The 20,903-nt window shown below is 36.7% G+C and overlaps 1 protein-coding gene across 1 annotated transcript in view; it reads left to right on the top strand.

The window, feature by feature from the left end:
- Positions 1–20,903, top strand: part of EPHA6 (EPH receptor A6) — a 4,848,151-nt gene that overhangs the window by 4,064,153 nt on the left and 763,095 nt on the right. The window contains exon 11 of the mRNA XM_044072160.1: positions 17,896–18,081. Within this exon, the coding sequence (XP_043928095.1) occupies positions 17,896–18,081 (186 nt within the window). The remainder of the gene's footprint in view (positions 1–17,895; positions 18,082–20,903) is intronic.

Raw genomic sequence — 20,903 nt, 5'->3', positions numbered from 1 at the left:
CCTGGATGTCACTTTTCAAGTCATGAAAGACACAGACCAATTTGACTTTCTATTTCTTTACAAAAGCAGTGGTTCTAGACTGCACTAAGGACCTAAATCTCCACTGGCAGATAAACAAGATGCATTGGAGGGATAGGTTCCTGACTCAGCGTAGTCTTAATGTACAGGATAAGTTACAAATACAGGTCAAACAAATTACTTCATTGGCTACCTTTAAAACTAGTCTTGATGATTGAATGGGTAGATACAAATTTACACCATGGTTATCATGTATGGCCCTGCTTGATTTAGGAGATAAAGGATGATGCACCATTTTAAATACATCTACTTAATGGAGCGTATTGCTAGATATCTTATAGTCACCATAATCACTCACCTAGTATGTTCCTGGTAATTACATGTGGTGATGAGAGTTGGACTACAAGTAAAGCTGTGTACTAGAAAATTAATGCCTTGGAAATGAGGCATGGAAGAAAACCCGATAATTACATTGACTGAAAAGAGACAAAATCAGGCTATACTTAAGGAAATAAACCCAGACTGTTCACTGAAAGGTATAATAGTAAAATTAAAATTTAGATGCTTTTGTAACATAATACAAAGACTGCATTCACTACTGAAAACAGTGATGATGGGAAAGATTGAAGGCAAAAAAGGAAATGGGTAATAGAGGCTAAGATAAATTGACAACATTACTAGACTAATGAATATGAATTGCTAAGAACTTAAAAAAGAAGCGGTTATTGACAGGCAGGCCTGCTGTAATAAAATCCTTGAGGTCACAAAAAGTCAGGTTTGACTAAATTAATAAATAAACAAAAAAGCAATGCTACCTGATGTAACAGTGGGTGCAACTGCTATGACTGAGGGGATGTAAAAGGTGCACTTGCCCAACATGCAGATGTACTGTAAAAAATTGACAATGCCCGTGAGTGCAGCAGGCACACAATGATACCCCTGAGTGGGTCAGAGAGCAGCACTAGTGCACTGTGTATGGTGCATTTGTGGTCGACATGTATACAACATATGGTACCAGTCATTCTATATGAAGGTGCATGACTTAACAGACAATGATGTCATAGTACCATGGCAAACTGCAAGTGTCCAGGCTGCACAACAGGTCACATTTTGCACTCCACAATAGACGTATCATGTGCCTATCATGCTGGGGTCATCAGTAGACTGATAACAGCCCACCTCATCATGGATCACATCACCACATACAACAATTATATCTCTAGCTGTTGGTGTCCCACCTACATTTTCTATGGCCACCTTGAAGAACCAGTGTCTCCTTAAGAGCAGAGCCAGTATGTCACATGATTGAACTAGCACCTGCTGATGCACACCTTCCATTAGAGCAGCCTGTCCATCCAGTGCCCACATTGATGGTCAGCATGGTACACTGAGTATGTGCATCAGCACTACAGGGTCATTGGTTAATAGGTAAGTGCTATGGTAACTGCACATGCAGGCAATTTTAAGCCTAGCCAATTTCCCTTAAAAGGTGAGAATCTGCTCCTTGTGACTGTGAGGTAAACACCTTAACCATTATGCCAAACCCAACCCCAAAACTGTTTCTGCCTGGTTTTGATTGAGGGAGCTTTTGCATGTTAGGTGAATGTAGCAACCACTACATTAGTTTCTTCTTAGTCTACGGAATAATCAGTGCATCATTCACACATCGGTGGTGATCAATGCTGAACAACATGCAGTCACGTGCTGTGCTGACATGTGCTATCTCTCACCCTTTTCTGACTTGCTGTTGTGGTGGTGTTCCCCTCACTGCTTCATACCATAACAGACATATGCCTTAATATGTTGTTTCTGGAACTTCTGATTGTAGACATGTAGATCATTTCTGTCAACTGTCCACAGGTTCATAGACTGTTCCAATTTTTTTCCCATATTTTTGGTCTGCTTCTCATAATATTTGTGGCTTTCTGGTAAATCATTGATAACTGAAGTCACTAAATAATGACATACATTTGAGATTCAGAATTCATATACTTCAGAATATGTAAAGTGTAGCAACTTTCTAAGTTTCATAAGAGCAATATTTAAAATCTATCCCTGATTTAGGGCCTTTGCCCTCCTATTAGTTTTGGGTTTGAGGTTTGTCCAGAATTTTTAGCAAGATATTGTGACTAGTATGACCTAGATATGTATGCACATGTGCATGTACACACACACACACACACACACACACACACACACACACACACACACACGCACACACACGCACACACACACGCACACACACGCACACACACGCACACATGTCTTTTAATATTCTGAGAACTATAAATGCAGTCCTCAATACAGCAATACTGTAAATGTGACTGGGGAATGTAATATGAAGTTGCACATTCTCACATTATTCCCCATCCTAAGTAATGCAGCAATTACAGAATTAGTATATAGGAGTCGCTCTTCTGAGTGAGACACATACACACACACACACACACACACACACACACACACACACACACACACAGTCATCTATTTGTTATATGTACACTTACCATGTGTGTATAACTGTTTTACAAGTGCAATCTGATTTGGTTTGCCACATCCTGCAAATGGCTGACCTCTCCACTGCATCTGGGCTTTAGGTGATTTTGTGTCTTACTTCCTGGCTAGCCAACATCTGTAATGGTTCCATTGTGGGCTGAGGGTACTGCCTGTCTTACTGTGTAGTATGCAGGATATCGAGATTGTGGCAGTCATGACAGCTGAGCCATGATGCAAGGTACCCCCAGGGTCATTCAGGAGTGGACGTGCATCTTAAAGTGTGCAGAGACTGGGTTATAAGTTGTGGTGTTAAGTTCTGGGTTATAAGATGAGGTGCTAAGTTCTCGCCTCCAAATCTGATTGCCATTAGCCCATGCTGATACTTTGATTACCCATGTGTATGGCAAACTTTGTTGTCAACATTGTTAACAAGGAAGTAGATGTTATTTTTAGCTTTAAATTAATTTTATAGTACTAGCAGTCTTTCAGTCCTGTTAAAAAGTAGCCAACTCATCTTGTACCATGTGCAGATCATAAAACTGGCACCGACCTAAAATATTTCTAAATAAAAAAAAGTTTTCATCTGCTCTTCTTAAGGGTGCAAACTAATAGATAAACTTTAAGGAAACAGCTTGTTACAGTTAATAAACACTCACTGTACACGTGTAGCACTTCATTGCTTCATTAGTGACTTAAAAGTTAGTACACTTTTAAAGCCACAAAGCCCTAACAGCTTCATAAATCAATGCTAACACTGCACTCTTGCACAATCAGCACCTGACAATCATGCCCCCTCAAAATGTGCGCCCAGGGCAGCCACCCACTTCACCCTGCCTTAGTTACAGCTCTGAGTATTGTATTTATCCCATTTTATCAGTAAATGACAGACTTCCTAAGTGTTTGCTGTACTCGTTGTATATTCTAAGCATAGGTTTCCAGGCATACTGCATCAAATATGACTTTATAAGTTAAACACATATCATTTCTGAGACAGCAGTAGGATACAGAGAATAAAAGTAAATCTTGGGGTCTCTCTGTAAGTTATATTATCCAGTCACAAACTTTTTGTTTAGCAACCTTTGCAGATATCCTAACCTTACTAAATGGCAAGGCTGAACATATAGCAAAAAGTTGCAATGCGTTCATTAGTAAGATAGATTAATGAATAAGGTAAGGGAACAGTTAACTTCAAGAGGTTGGTTAGACATGCCCTTTAATATCAGCAACACTCTTGAGTAGTCATGTCTAACCTTAGTTTTATTTTTGTGTTCAATTTCAAATAGATTAGGTTACAAATGTGGTGATACATGCTAAGCATAAGTGAGTACTGATATAAATGTTCTCTGCAGCCTTAAAATCAATGGTATTACTGTAACTACAAAGTTAACAGCCTGGTTAAACAATCCCTAAAACATGTGGACTCTGTAGTTGGTGTATTAAATATTACCATCAAAATTAATACTATTTCATAAAAAAACTAATTATTTTAAGATATTTGTACAGATTCTTCTTATCTTAGAATGTTTGCTTTTCATTTATCTAATAAAGATGCCAATTTATTGCAGTATTTGTAATTAACTGATGTCCTATTCATTCTTACAGCAATGGTGGTTATTTTCCTTTATTTACAATGTTGCTTATATTTATTATTTTCATAAAAGGATGTGAGTTTTATAATAGTTTTCATGGCAATAGCTAGAAGCTACTATAAAAGAGGCAACTGTTATTTTATTAATACATACTGGAGATGGATCACCAAATAATGCCAACTTTTCAGTTATCACAAACTTACCAGATTATAGTTCTTCAGCAAATGAGTGAAATTTGAACAAGTCATAATTTGCTGTCATTAAACATATTTCCAGTCTGCTGCAATTTCTTTATTACATATCCATCAAGATATGTTGAATGTTTTAGCTGTTTACAGTTCTATTTAAAATAATCCAAATACAAATTCTCTGTAAATTATATGATGTTACTTTGCTATCTGATGCTATTATTCTACTCATACGACTGTTTTTGAGGAGATGCTGTTTGCAAGTAGAGTTTTTATAGAATTTTGTATTACTGGAAGATTATTGAATAACTTATATTCTGACATGCTTTGTCTTTCAAATATCATAAATTAAAACTTTGAACAATCAAACATTCAACTAACTCAATGCTCTATTTATGAATATTATCCACTAAAAGTAGAGTACTGCGGTGGTGGTGCTGTGGTAGCATTGTCGCCTCACAGTATAATGTTGTCCTGTTCGATTCTCAGCTAGAGCGTCTTCTGTGTGGAGACATGCGTGAATGGGTGTACCTTTGTTGAAGGTTGTGCGTCAGAGCTGGCAACTCGGCACGTAAAAATCTACTGCCAATCATTAGTGGACCGGAGTTCTGCTGTGGCGACCCCTAACCGGGAAAAGCCGAAAAATACAACATCCACTAAAAGTAGAGTAGCATCTTTAAAAGAATCAAGCCAGCATGTCAAGCTATTCATCTGCCAGTTTATAATTTTTCCAGTATTAGTTCCCTCTACAAATGCCAGTGTTAAACGATGTTGTTAACATAGTAAATAGCAATATCCTTATACCTGGATTTCTGTATAAATACATATATATATATATATATATATATATATATATATATATATATATATATATATATATATATATATATATATATATATATATATATATATATCATTTTTATTAGTGCTAAGATACTTACATTTTGGGGGAGATTTGTGATAGAAGATAAATAATTACTTGATACACACTGTCTGCAAGATTTAGTGGCTGGTCTATTATTTTAAATGAGAATGCAAAAAACGAGGAACCTTGTTTGCAGTAAACACGCTACCAAGTCCGAAAGGTCTAAACGCTTTTATTAGAACCAACCAACAGAGCGTTTTCGCCACGGAACACCGTGGCTTCTTCAGAGAAACAAAGTCAAACAAAAACACCCCATTTAAAAACTATTAAGTCAGGAAGTGACATCTTCCTGTTTCCTGTTAGCGGCAACTATATTTAAAAACACAATATATACAAATTATTTAAAATATGTCAAATTCAAACATCTCTAGTATAAAATCAAATCAAATTCAAAGCAACATATATATGCAAGCTGAATAAATAAGCATAAATGGATGAAGGCTCCACCGCTTTGCAAAAGTATGCACAGCCATAAAGATTCTATTTACAAAAAGCACAAAAGTAAAGAATGTATATGTGTAACATATATATGCACACAACTATAAAAAATATATATAATATATATATGTGTGTAAAAAGTGTGTGCAACATATGTATAACCTATCCAGGCATCAAACAAAAGTTATATATATACATTAACAGTGTACTAGTAAAAGGTCAAGAGACGCTCTCATTCTGAAATGCATACGTCCATAAAATATGTTACTCATAGATGTCAGTTTATCTTGGGGACAATCAGTATATCATCAATATGAAAATATTTAACTGTTGGGTTGAATAAAACAGTGTAACACAAAAACAAAGAAGTCCAGACTGATCACTTTAGTGTGTGTTAAACACAAATGAACAGCCCAATCTATTAGTAGCCAAAAAATGCCCTATCAAATCAGACCACGATACACAGTGGTTTGATAATGTAAACAGGCAGATTTTACCTAAAGTAACTTTTTAATTTAAGTACAGGGCCAATGTTAGAATTTGTGTTTACTCCAGGAGAGCAGACAGCGTCCAAACGCAACTGCCAATCTAACTCAGAATTTTCTAAAATTAAAGAAAGGGCCACCCCTGATTTTTAAGGAGCGTGTCGATAGCCATGAAGTGGAAGCTATGACCTGGGTACAGGGCAATATGTTTGGCCAGTGCGTTGTCATCTTTACTTGTCCTAATTGCATACAGGTGTTCATACATCCTATCTCGGAGGTGCCTATCCGTTTTTCCGATGTAGAACACCGAGCAGCAATTGCACATGGCAATATAGATAACCGATTTGCTCTCACAATTGAGTGCAAACCTAATAGTAGACAGGAAGTATACTATTAGGTTTGCACTCAATTGTGAGAGCAAATCGGTTATCTATATTGCCATGTGCAATTGCTGCTCGGTGTTCTACATCGGAAAACGGATAGGCGCCCCAGATAGGATGTATGAACACCTGTATGCAATTAGGACAAGTAAAGATGACAACGCACTGGCCAAACATATTGCCCTGTACCCAGGTCATAGCTTCCACTTCATGGCTATCGACCACGTTCCCTTAAAAATCAGGGGTGGCCCTTTCTCTTTAATTTTAGAAAATTGTGAGTTAGATTGGCAGTTGCGTTTAGACGCTTTTTGCTATCCTGGACTAAACACAAATTGTAACATTGCCCCTGTACTTAAATTAAAAAGTTACTTTAGGTAAAATCTGCCTGTTTACATTATCAAACCACTGTGTATCGTGGTCTGATTTGATAGGGCATTTTTTGGCTACTAATAGATTGGGCTGTTCATTTGTGTTTAACACACACTAAAGTGATCAGTCTGGACTTCTTTGTTTTTGTGTTACACTGTTTTATTCAACCCAACAGTTAAATATTTTCATATTGATGATATACTGATTGTCCCCAAGATAAACTGACATCTATGAGTAACATATTTTATGGACGTATGCATTTCAGAATGAGAGCGTCTCTTGACCTTTTACTAGTACACTGTTAATGTATATATATAACTTTTGTTTGATGCCTGGATAGGTTATACATATGTTGCACACACTTTTTACACACATATATATATATTATATATATTTTTTATAGTTGTGTGCATATATATGTTATACATATATATTTTTTACTTTTGTGCTTTTTGTAAATAGAATCTTTATGGCTGTGCATACTTTTGCAAAGCGGTGGAGCCTTCATCCATTTATGCTTATTTATTCAGCTTGCATATATATGTTGCTTTGAATTTGATTTGATTTTATACTAGAGATGTTTGAATTTGACATATTTTAAATAATTTGTATATATTGTGTTTTTAAATATAGTTGCCGCTAACAGGAAACAGGAAGATGTCACTTCCTGACTTAATAGTTTTTAAATGGGGTGTTTTTGTTTGACTTTGTTTCTCTGAAGAAGCCACGGTGTTCCGTGGCGAAAACGCTCTGTTGGTTGGTTCTAATAAAAGCGTTTAGACCTTTCGGACTTGGTAGCGTGTTTACTGCAAACAAGGTTCCTCGTTTTTTGCATTCTGGTTTGGTTGGCTTGCAATTGCTATTATTTTAAATGCCTTATTGTTACACATTTTATCATGTGATTCTTTCCATTTCATTGAATATAATTATCAGGTCATTATATACAAGATTTAAAACTAGAGGCCAATCCATGTGACTGTGTATCTGGAAAACCAATTGCCCATTATCCCAAGTTTAATCAGTGTTTTTATCGATATTAGAAGGGATTTAATTTTTTCATTAGAGAGCTTACTGTTATGGTTTTGTTAAAAGTAATTCTAGCAATTATTGTTCAGGTCCTTAGCATTCTCTTTCTTAATATTTCTGTAATAAGTTTTAAACAATAAAATATAACCTCAATATCAGAAACATTTCTTACATTTTTCTAAATGTGTATATTCTTTATTTGGCTTGGTTTAATAATGATTTTGGATCTATTTACCAACCTATATAAAGCTTTTCTCTCTACTGATGTCTGTACTTTTATTTATTTCTAAGGCTATTGCAACTTTGTGATTCAAATTGATTGACATAGAATTTAATATCTTAACCAAATTGAAAATATAGTTTCATACTTTTGGATATTTTCTTGAGCTTAAATCAATTTCTCTTGCATTTTAATTATTTATCCTATTCATCTATCTTTTATTTTGTTTTGGAACTAATTAAAGATGTTATCATATAAAAGAATATTAAAGAATTACAAATAATAATGATATCATTACCTTCCCAGCTGATTTTATTGCTAAACCAGTTATATAATTCCTAATTTTTTAAATTCTTTAAATTCATCAAGTATCTAGTAGTTCTTTTTATTCTAACAACATTCTATAGTTTAATGTCAAACTGAATATTAAACCATTGTGACCTAACAATCTCCATAAAATATCTTAAGAAAATCAGTTTTAGATAGTGATTCCTCATAAGCAAAAAAAAAGCTGTGTTTGTATGCCAAGTATATCCACATAATGTGCAAAGTTTAGATCATTCAGTTCTGCCACGTCTTTTATATATTTCATTCTAAAGAAATATTAGAGATTGTTTAGAGTTTTGCAAAAGCTGAGATACTCATTTCTCTAACTGCATTAGTATATCACTTATCAAGAAATTAGTTAAAGTCACATCCTAAAATCAAAATTCCTTTTACATTTTGCATGTAATGCCATTTTACCTTTCAGTCTTGCTATCTTGGACATATTGGCTGGTATGAGGAGTATGTTTCTGATATTCAGTTATTACCACATTAAACATCCTGCTCTGTATCTTCATATGAGAATACAACCTTCTGGATAAGTTATTTGTTTTTCCAAAAAACAATAACTCCTTTTTGTTTAAAATAACAGTTTCCTAGTATATCTCTTGCAGCAAAACTAAATTTATATAAAGTTGACGTCTCTTTAGACCCCCCCCTTAACTCAACTCCAGAGATGGTGCAATGTCAAGCCCAGACAAAAAATGTACCCCACTGCATCTACATTAAAAAATAAGTAGGCCTCTTATCCATGTGCTGCAAAGGAAACAAGCTGTTAATTAAACTGAGAATGTAAACTTTGCTATGCTCAAACAACCCATAAAAATTTACCCTCAAATTCAGAAAGTCTTTCCACAATGCTGAAGCATTAACTCAGAAGGTTTATGCATCATGGTAAGCCTTTCCAGTTTGCAGAAAAGTCTTCCATTATGGTTCTCCCCTGGTGAAGATCATAGCATGAAAATCAGTCTCACTGAAGAAGCTGTATTTAAATGTAGCAGTCTGAGAGACTGGCTTATGCTAATTAGCCATGTGCTTTCCCAGAAATGGCCATGGCTCCATACTAATAACTCTACCAACATATGTTATTTCCTCAAGAAAGAAAACATATATGATGACATTCATTCCATCATTTCTGTTGGAGTATTCATGGCACAGGTAAGGACAGCCATACTTTTCAACTGCCCAAAATTTTGCAGAATTCTCAGATTTTTGCTGCATATTTTTGGTCTGTTCCTCATAAAATCTGTGGGGGGGGGGTTGGGCAAATTATACAGGACTGCAATTCCTAAATAGTTTCAGACATTTGAGTTTCAGGCTTCATATCCTTCAGAAAGTGCATGTTATGCAAAACCTGTTATTGTAATAACTGCTCATGTTTATAAGGGGAATCTTTAAACTCTGTACCTATGTTTGGGCCCAGAACAAACTCTTTGGTAGAAAATGGCCAGGGTCCTTCAAAAATGTATTGAGGAAATGGGCCAGGATTAGTTGGAAGTTGTACCAAGATCTCTATTCTTCAGATTCATGTGACAGTCCAATCAGGAGTCTGAATGGAGAGATGAAAAATCAGCAAGCAAAGGAGAGCAGTAGTGCTAAAACTGAATTCATCCTGACGTCTTGGTGAGCACCTTCATGAGGTGAACTCTGTTTTTCATAAAATCTCACCAAGGTGACACTGATATATAAACTGCATTTATATAGCATATATCATGGACAGAAGTAGGTCAAAATTAAAAAAGATAGCTGGGTGCACAGGACCCAGAATAAAAAAAGTGCCCAATCCTGGTAGGCCCACTGGTGCCAGGACTGGAAAAAGTGACAGTATATAATCCTCAAAATAGAGAAACATTCCTACAGTGGAGCTAAGTCAGACCCATGGGGAAGATGCTCCGCCCACTGTAAAAAGAAGTAGCAGTCGACAAAAAAACTGATAGGTCAAAGAAGAGCCATAAAGACAGTAGAGTGGACTGTTGAGGATAAGAAAGGAATTATGTATTGTTACTATTATGCAAAAAGCCCAGAATTTCCAGACACAATATATACAAAAAGATTAAGAGAGAAATTAGAGGAAAGAAAAATACTTCCTCAAAAAAACTGTCAGAAGCTTCAAATAAAAATTTGTGGTCATTAATACAACAGTTTTGTGAGAAACAATATATAGACCAATAAACTTTGTTCTGTTTGGAAGAAGAAGCATCTGAGGAAGTGTGAAAATATAAACAGCAAAACCTAGATATTTTTGAAAAGTTTAAAAAAAGAAATATAGACATGGGAAAGAAAGAGAGATTTGATATGGTGCCATATTTATGCAAAGTTGAAAGCCAAATTAATCACATAGAGAAGGCAGTCCCAAAGATATTCAAAGAGATATACAGGCAAAGACATCCAGACATGGAAAAGTTCACAATAAAAAAATTATATCACAAAGTGGGAATGTAGAAAAGAAGGTTAGTAAAGTAGAAGTAAAAAAAAGGAAGTTGAAGTTATGGAGAGCCTGTGAAGTGAAGGATTTGATGTAGAAGGTCTAGCACGTTACTTCACAGCAGGATGGAGTGAGTCCCCAAAGTAAGGAGAAACAGGAAGATCAGGAGACATCTGCAGAAGAAATATGGACATGGGAAAGAAAAAGAGATTTAATATGGTGTAATATCTATGCAAAGGAGAAAGAAAAACTAATCAATACAAAAAGATCAGCACCAAAGATATTTGAAGATAAATACAGGCAAGGGAATCCAGACATGGAAAACTTTACAATACAAAAAATAAGAAGACAAAGAGGAAAAGTAGAAAAGGAAATCAGTAATGGAGAAGTTAAAGAAATAGAAACTGAAGTTATGATGTACCTGCAAAGTGAAGGATTCAGTGTAGAAAATCTAATTCAGAAAGCATCACAGCAAGGATAGAGAAATGGACCTCCAAATTAAGAGGAAACCAGTGGTATGGAAAGCAATTGGTCAGCTGCCATATGAAGATATTTTGGAGCCTTCCACATGAAACCAGTATAAATGTTCACTTGAAGCTGGACAGCAAGGAAAGGAACAGGAAACTGTGGAAACTCAGACACAGTTAATGTTGAGGAGTGATAGGCTAGTGAGTTCCCATATGACAGAGCAACGAATGACAGGATGAAACTGAAGAGAATGTGCCACAGGAAGGTACAGTAGAACTTTATATAAAATGCCCGCAGGAAATGGAAAATGAAAAATCTGCCCTCGGTTTAGAAGAAAACGAGGTAAGAGAAGAGTTGTTTGACTTAATAGAGATAGATAAACATGTTAAGATCTATGAAAGAAATAGACTGCAGAAGGTCAATAAAACCCAAAAAGTCAGAAGCTTTATAAAACAAATGAACACAGTAATTAGGACTGTTCATAGAGATCCATGCACTATAACAGAAGTAAACAGGATATATTACTGTGCTGCTAAATTAATAACTGATAAAGTTCTACCACAAGAACACAGGGTAGTGAGGGATGGAGAGGGGAGAAATCAAATACCATCATGGAAGTGTCGAATAGAGAAAACTATAAAGCAACTAAGACAAGAAGTGTCACTGTTAGAAGAGTATAGGAGGAGGAATAGATCAACAAAAGTACTTAGAAAGATAGACATGATAAAACAATGAGCAGTATTAGAACAGATCAGGATCTGTCATGCACTATCGCAAATAACAAACCAAAAATCTCAGCACAGGCAGGAAAACCTAGAAGGTACACAGATAAATATAAAGGAAAAGTACAAAATAAGCATTTTATTGATGACCCAAAAAAGTTTTATAGAGAATTGGGAAACAAGGCAAAAGCAATTGAAAGACCACCAAAAAAGAACAAATATATACATTTTGGAGAAGTATCTATGAAGATCCTGTGGAACATAACATAGATGCTAAAGGGATAGAAAAAGAAAGAATTAGAAGTTTAAAGGTAAATGATATGAAATGGGAAAAAGTAACATCCAGAGGGATTGAAACAAAGTTAAGAAAAGCCTGAGATTGGAAAACCCCAGGGCCAGCTGCAATACCTAACTTGTGGTTACAGGTATTAACATCTTTGCATGAAGATTTAGCTATGAGTAAGAGGTATTTATATATGCACCCCAAACAGACATCAACCTGGCTTACAATAGGAAAAACAATGCTCCTATTTAAGAGTGAATCTGCAAGGTACCCTAAAAATTATAGACCAAAAACTTGCCTTGTGACTACATATAAACTATACACTGACTGGAAGTGATGCTGATAGAGTCTATAGTCATTTAGAAGAAAACTCAATTATGGCAATAGAACATAAGGGCAATAAAAGAAAGTCATATGGAACACAGGACCATTTCCTGTTAAATAAAGTCATAGTGGAGAACCTTAAAAAGGGGATGAATCTAAGTATGCCATGGATTGACTACAAAAAAATATTTGATAATATCCCACATTAATGGATAAAAGAGTGCTTAAAAATGTATAAGATGCACTCTACACTGATCAACTACATTACAGTGACCATGAAACAGTGGCAGAGCACTTTGCAATTAAGCCATGATAAAGGACAAATTATTATTCCAGGGATAAAAATTCAAAGGGGGATATTCCAGGGTGTCTCTCTGTCACTGCTGCTATTCTGCCTTGCCCTTAACCCATTAAGCTGTCTACTTAACAGTTTAGGCCATGGCTATAATTTGGCCCCTAGAAAACAACAAAGTCTAATGACTTCTCATCTTCTCTTTGTTGATGATTGAAAACTGTATAGCTCGTCAGATGAGGAACTGAAAGCACAACTACAAGTTGTCAAAACTTTTTCAGATGATATAAGAATGTCATTTGGTCTTAATAAATGTGCAAAAGCAACCTTTAAACCAAGAAAACTGCAACACCAAGAAAACATCAGTTTGGGACAAGAATGTGATATAAAAGAACTTGAGCAAGAGGGGGTGTATAAATATTTGGGAATTGATGAAGGATCAACAATAAAATATGAACAAATGTGAATAAAACTTAGTAAGGAATACTTTAGAAGACTTAAATTAATCCTGAAAGCAACACTGACATATTGGAACAAAATCCAAGCCATAAATCAATTTGCTCTTTCTGTCCTAACTTACAGCTTTACAGTGATTGACTGGCCCCAAAATATGTTGGATAGATTAGATATGAAAACAAAAAGGATGCTTCACACTCACCAAATTATCTGTAAAAATCAGTGCATACCAAGATTATATATTTCCCATTCCGAAAGAGAGATGGGCCTCCTTGAAATTGATTACATGTATAGATCTGCAACTGTGGGACTCCACACATATATGTTGACCTCACAATACCCAAATGTAGTGAAAGTTTTGAAACGTGAGAATAAATCTAACATGGCTTCTCTGCTTAAGCTAGCAGAAGCATATCTGCATCAAGCAGAAATGGAAATCAAACCACAAGTGAATTAAAATCAGGTAGCAATTGAATGTGCCAAAAAACAAAAGAATATAACGTGAAAGACCAGATGGCATGGCAAGAAATGTGGAAAATGTATAAATGTAGTTGCAAGTATAGAAAATGTATGGAAGAACCTCATGTTGATCAGGAACCAACACAGGAATGGTTAAGGAGAGCTAAAGTTAAACCAAGAGGTGAAAGGTTAATATTGGCGGCACAAGATAGTGGACTACGTACACGTTGGTTTACAAAGTCCACTGAACATGTGGTAGAAACAGACAAATGTAGGTTTTGTAAAACAGAATTGGGAACAGTTGCACACTTCGTTGCTGGTTGTGACATACTAATGGTAGAAGGACTGTATACTGAAAGGCATAATAATGTGGCAAGATTGTTGCACTGGGGATTGTGCAAACATTATGGTACTGAAGTGGATGAAAAACACTAGAAACATGAGCCACAAACCATCATAGAAAATGATGAAGTCTACATCACATGGGATCATGCATTACCAACAGTTCAAAAGATAGATGCTAGAAAACTGGATATAGTGGTCCATGAAAAGAAGACAAAAGTAGCATTGAACATTGAAATCACCACACCCAGTGACTACAGTGTCCTGCATACAGAGAGACACAAAGTCATAAAATATCAGGATTTTCAGACAGAAACAAGTGCAATATGGAAGAAAGATACCCAGGCAGTTCCAATAGTAGTAGGAGCAACAGGTCTTATAAAAAATCATCTACAATCGTATTTAGATATGTTATCAATACATGTAACTCCATACAAATTGCAGAAGGCGTCATTACTGGACACATTGTGGGTGCTACAATGAGCACTTGTAGCTGACATCAAAGATTGAAACAATACTAATTCCATGAACTTTAATCATACTTTGATTTAGGAATGGGGTTCATTCCTGTCATGGTATTAGAAACCCAAAACACTTGGAGAAATTAAAAAAGGGAGGTATACAATTTTTGGTTATCAGGATGGTATAAACTGTGGGCGGCCATGGTGGTGCAGTGGTTAGCATTGCCACCTCACAGCAAGAGGTTCTCCGGTTCAATCCTCGACAGGGGTGGCTTCTGTGCGGAGTCTGCATATCCTCCCTGTGGTCGCGTGGGTTTCCTCTGAGTGCTCCGGTTTCCTCCCATATCGAAAAGACATGCTGTAGGTGGATTGGACACTCTAAATTGGCCCTAGGTGTGAGTGTGTGCTTGTGTGTGCCTTCTGTAGAAGGTTAGGCGCCGGGCTGGCAACTCAACACTGTAAAACTCCACTGCCAATCATTAGCAGACAGGTAATCTGCTGTGGCGACCCCTAACCAGGAAAAGCCGAAAGAAGAAGAAGAAAGATGGTATAAGCTGCATGGTGTTTTTCCTTTCATGTTCTCTGGAACTCCATACATTCATAACTTATTTCTTATTTTTCTGTTTTCTAAATTTTCTAGTTTATTAATTAGATAAACACTCTGCTTTAGAAGAAATTCTATTTAAAATCTTCCCTTGGTCTTATACCCACGTCATTTAGTGAATTGTCCATTTGTCTGATTTCAAAGATTTGAAGAGTTATATTTGTTTACACCAGTTATCCAAATCTGTATCTATTTTTATTTTGAAATTTTCCATTTTCACAGATCTTCAATGGAAGAAGCAGTCTGGAATTTTTTTTTTATACAGATCATGCCGCAGTGGTGCAGTGGTAGCATTGTTGCCTCACAGCAAGAGGTTCTCCCATTTGTTTTCCGGCTGGAGTGCAGGGAGTGCCTTCTGTGTGGAGTCTGCATGTCCTCCCCATGGTTGGGTGGCATTCGAAAGACATGCGTAAATGGGTGTGCCTTCATTGAAGGTTGGACGTCGGGCTGGCACCTCGGCGTTCGTGAAAATCTACTGCCAATCATTAGCAGTCCGGAGTTCCGCTGTGGCGACCCCTAACTGGGAAAAGCTGAAAGACAAACAACAACAACTTTCTGATAAGAAATCTTAGACAAATTCATATCGCTTCTTGTCTGATTAGTAGATAATTCATAAAAACACGTAATTTTATTTTTCTGCAGCAGAGCTATCACTTGTGTTTAAACAGTCAAGATATTATGTGCACTTTTTAATTCCTTTCATCATTTTGTATATACAGATAAGTCCAAACTTTACTGTGAAATAAAAACATTCCAGCAAACTTTCAACAAGGAGTTTCTAAACTGTGTCCACCTTGACTGGAACTCTTAACCTTGTTTCCTTACAGATTGGCGAAAACTTAACTTACACACTACCATTTTTCTAAGATCATTAATTTATTGTCTCCTTAGGGTAGCTATCATTAATGATGAAGCAGAATTATATATCCTTATCCATATTTTTAACAATGCTGCATTCATTAATGCTAAGCATATTACTATCATGGCTGCACTATTTCTACCGCCACATCACTGCAGAATTTTTTCATCACTTTTTGGTATGACATAATTTCTTAGTTGGCAGTCATCTTCATATTTTAAGCATACTGCTTTACCTTCCATTATGCCTGTGAAGAAAAGACCAAAACTGAGGTCCAGTCACAGGGTCCGGTCACAGAGTCTGGTCACAGGGTCCTGTGGGAGAGTAGCTCAGTGGCGACTCATTTCTGATGTTTGCAGATCAGAAGACTGTGGATTCTTTTCTAGCAAGAAGTAATTGGATTCAATTTTGCTTGGCAGTTCACACATAAGATAAGGGCTATGAGCTGTTAATATATTTGCTTCGTGTAATCCAGAGTTTGATTCCATCAGCCTACACTTGTCCAGAGTGTGTCTCTGAGCAAGTCATTTAACCACAAAGTGCTCTTGGCCAACTGAGAAATTAGGCTAGACTCCTCATTGGTCTTCTGGACTGCAAGCGTGCTAACTTCCTATAAATGCCAATGATATTTCAATAGCTGTTAATAAATATAAGCTACTCTGTTCTTGAAATTTAGCAAATTAACCATTTAATTAAGTAAACACTGACATACTTTGGTGACAGTGTCAAGGGATTTGGCAAGGTCCAAAAAAGCAGCATGCACAGTACAGACTTCATCAAGTATGGAGGTTTCCTCTTCTAAGAATATCACCAAAATGAGTAGCCAAACTCTATACTTTACAAGGGCTGTGCATTCCATTTCTAATGTCAGTGCCCTGGTATATTACACATTATGTCCTATTATTCACTGACATGTCACTAGAGCTCTCACTAGAACTCTGTACTCCATGTATGATGTCACTGTCCTGTTATATTACACATTCTTATGTCGTACATCTCAGTGCAGTGACATCAGAGCTCTGTATTCCATGTGTGATATCATTTTCCTGGTATATTACACATTATTCTGTACCACTCTTCATGGCCATGTCACCAGGGCTCTGTACTTCATATCTGATATCATCCTGGTATGTTGCGTAACCTTCATGGACTGTTTATGTGTGATGTCATTCTGGTATGCTGAGTAACTTTCACGGACTGTGTACAGGATGTAGCCCATCGCCACACACTGGGTGATGCTTAAGAAAAGATGGCACCTCTGCAGCAGAGGAAGGGTGGTTGTTTGCAAGAGTGAATTTGCGTCTTGCACTTGACTGGATGCATTTTATAAATGCATATCACAGTGCAGTTTTCTCAGCTCAATTATGTTAATGTGGTTTATGCGAATATATATTTTGATAATTATACGTGCATCTAATCATCTGGAGATAAGCTGCGCTCGGCTAAAAGGAAAGTAGTAAAAGTTGCGACGTTTGCGCCACCTACTTATTTTTATATCAAGGTAGGTTAACGTCGCATTCACATTTGTACATTCTTAGTTTCATCGGCATACCCGAACAACCAATGCCTCTCTAAAACTAAACAAAGTAATAAAATGTATGTGAAATATTCATAAGCTGTGCTCATAAATGAAGTTAGCTGCAAGACAAACAGCTGAAAATTAACCAGAATCCCTCAGCAATATTCTGTTGTTCTCTAAACATGTTCAGCTTCTGGTTTAATGAATTATTTTTATATCACAGGTGAATTTGGGGAAGTCTGTGGTGGGAGGCTGAAGACTCCAGGAAAGCGAGAGATCCCTGTGGCTATTAAAACACTGAAGGGAGGCTATATGGATCGACAGAGGAGGGATTTCCTGAGGGAAGCCAGCATCATGGGACAGTTTGATCATCCTAACATTATTCGCCTGGAAGGTGTGGTAACAAAAAGTAAGCCTCTTTCAATATTATATAACTGACGTGCAATGAAATGATGATGATAAAAACATTGCAGAAAGCTGAATTGCAACTAGTAGAACTGTCTACTTCGTTCTAAGCTGAACTAATGTGCAATAGTAAATGTTTCTTTAAAATGCATGCGACTGTGGTAAATAATGATATGTTTCCAGAGTATTAATCATTTTGAATGCATGAATACTGTGTGGTGTGCTGTACAAATAAACAGGGAATTAACTTTTACTTTTGTGACAAGAATGTTTGCTCTTTCAATGTGCAAGCATATTGATTCAAGACACACATCCCAGCATAATGAAGTGTTGCTAGGAGGTACAAAAGGGACAAAGATCAGGGACCACAGGTAGGTCGACTTCAGTATTAGGCACTATGAGAAACAATACAGATGACAAAACAAGAATGAGAACAGATTGTGTGGCTACATCAAAAAAAAAAAAATAATAATAATAATAAAGGATTGGTGAAAAGAAAGAGACTCCACTGTTTCCATCCCACACTGAAACAGGGGGCTTAGTCCTGTCTGATACACTGGTGAGCCACACTTTGAGATCGCTCTGTGGCCTCAAAGGGGCAGCTGGGTAGGCAAAGAATGAGTATGTGGTCTGAGGATCACGAACACTTTTCCATCTGGTAGAGACCAGGGAGGTATGTGCAGTAACAGGTCAACTTTTAAATTTCGAAATCCCAAAACCCTGAACCTCTAAATCTCGATTCTCAGAAGTTCGAGGTCTTGGAATCTTGAAATAAAAAATAAAAAAACACCTAAAAGAAGAGAACCTCATACATTGTGTTTCTGCAGGGGGGCAAGTCCCCCTGCACCCCCCACACCCCCTGCAACTTAAATATACCAACTCTGAGATCACACTATAGTGAAGAGAATGGTAAAGTTCCTGTTCCGCACTATACGGCGATCTCCATCGATACATTTCGAGATTCCAAAACTTAGAATTTCTGAACGTCAGGATTTAGAGGTTCGAGGTTTGGGGATTTTGAAATTTAAAAGTGAACCTGCAGTAACATGGTGTTTTTCTTATGTATTGTATTTGGCAGTAGACACAATGTATTCTGGTATCATTACATGCCTGCATCTGGGATCATATATAGGGAAAAATACCTGGGCTCAGAAGGCAGGTGGGAGGACAACTACCCATAAATATCCTAGTACCCATGAGTTGCCTGCTGCTTGTCTGTTGATTCTAGCACAAACTTATATAGTGGTGACTTACGCTGAAAACGTGCTTTAACGAGAATGTCGTAACCCGTGAAGATATGCTAGTCATGTTGCAGTGAGGAAGTACCAAAGGGAACTGTAGGAATGCCAGCACCCTCTTACTATGCGTCAGACCAGGTATAAAAATCTTTTATCAGAAAAATTCCTAAATTGCGAAGAAGCTAAAGACTGAGATGAAGGTTAATAAAGGAAAAGTAGACACGCCTTGTATGAAGGCTGCTGAAAAGTCACTAAATATACAACAAGACAGGGCAGAACTGCAAAAAGAGATGGTCAGATCAATCGAGGACAGGTACAATAACATTCTTCAGCTACCGTGGGAAATGCAGACGAATCTAATGGACAATGAGTACGTCCATCATGGAGGAAGCATTTCAACAATAATGTAGGTCCGATAAAAATTACTATGTTATTTTATCTCTTCGACATTAACAAATTCACTTAAGGGCAGAGGGACAGCATAATACTGTGAGGGGTATAACTGAGGCATACCTCTCAACTGTCCAGATTTTTGCCTCATATTTGTGGCCTGTTCCTCAAACAATAGGTATTATGATCTGAGGAAGGCATATTTGCCGAAAATGCTTATCTGAAGACTGAGGACTGCTTGTTTTATGTTATATTCTCTTTTTTATTAAAGTTTTGATTTTATTATCAAGTTTTACTGCCGTGGTAGACAACAGGAGTTTTTAATAGTGCTCCTCAAACAATTGTGGTTTTCTTGCAAATCACTGAGGACTGAAGTCACTAAATCATGACATATATTTGAATTTCTGATTAGTTTATAAGAGCAATATTTAAAATATGACCCTACTTTTGGGCCTTTTCTCCACATTATTTAAGGCTTTGTCCTGCTTTCCTGCTCTGGGAGGTTGAGATGTATGAGAATAAATGGACATATGGAAAAGTGTCGGTGAGGACATAGAGAAGGAAAACAAAGACAGTGAGAGGGTGCAGTCAAGTAATCAATTTTGCTCCATGCTAAAGAGCTGGACTTTAATGCTGGCCGCATGGGAGGCCACATTTGGAAGTTATTTAGGACAGGAGGATGATAACTTCTGTTATTTTGGATGAAAGAAGACCTCAAAAGGATCCTTCCAAATTCAGGCCTAGCAATTTCAATACCATTTCACAAAATATTGTGGAAAATGTTCTGTGTGATAGGTTTCTGGTCTTTGTTGAATCGTCATTTGTTATAGAAAAGTCACTTTCATTTGATAAATCGCTATTCACTGCATCACAGATGATCACAAATAATACACTTACATAGCATATTATCACAGGCTGGGGAAGACATAAACAGAATTATGGAAAGAACCTTATAGACAGGTTGAGTCCCCTGAACTCTGATGTGGGCAGCTTCACCTCACCCCCTTACTTACTTGTTACTACTCCAAGGTTGCATAGGGAAAAAATACAAATTATGTAGAAAGTATGAGGCAGAGCCCTTAATGCACATGGGGAGTGCAAAGATGGGGAGCTTCCCTGTCTACAACAATCTCGTTTCACAGTTTTTATTACATGTAAATTACACTTTTGTGAAACACAATATCAAGCTATTATTTGT

This window comes from Protopterus annectens, chromosome 5.part0, assembly GCF_019279795.1.
Source record: "Protopterus annectens isolate FY-2018-M chromosome 5.part0, PAN1.0, whole genome shotgun sequence".
Taxonomy (NCBI): Eukaryota; Metazoa; Chordata; order Ceratodontiformes; family Protopteridae; genus Protopterus; species Protopterus annectens.
Note: the sequence above shows the minus strand (reverse complement) of the source record. Positions and strands in the feature narration are given on the sequence as shown.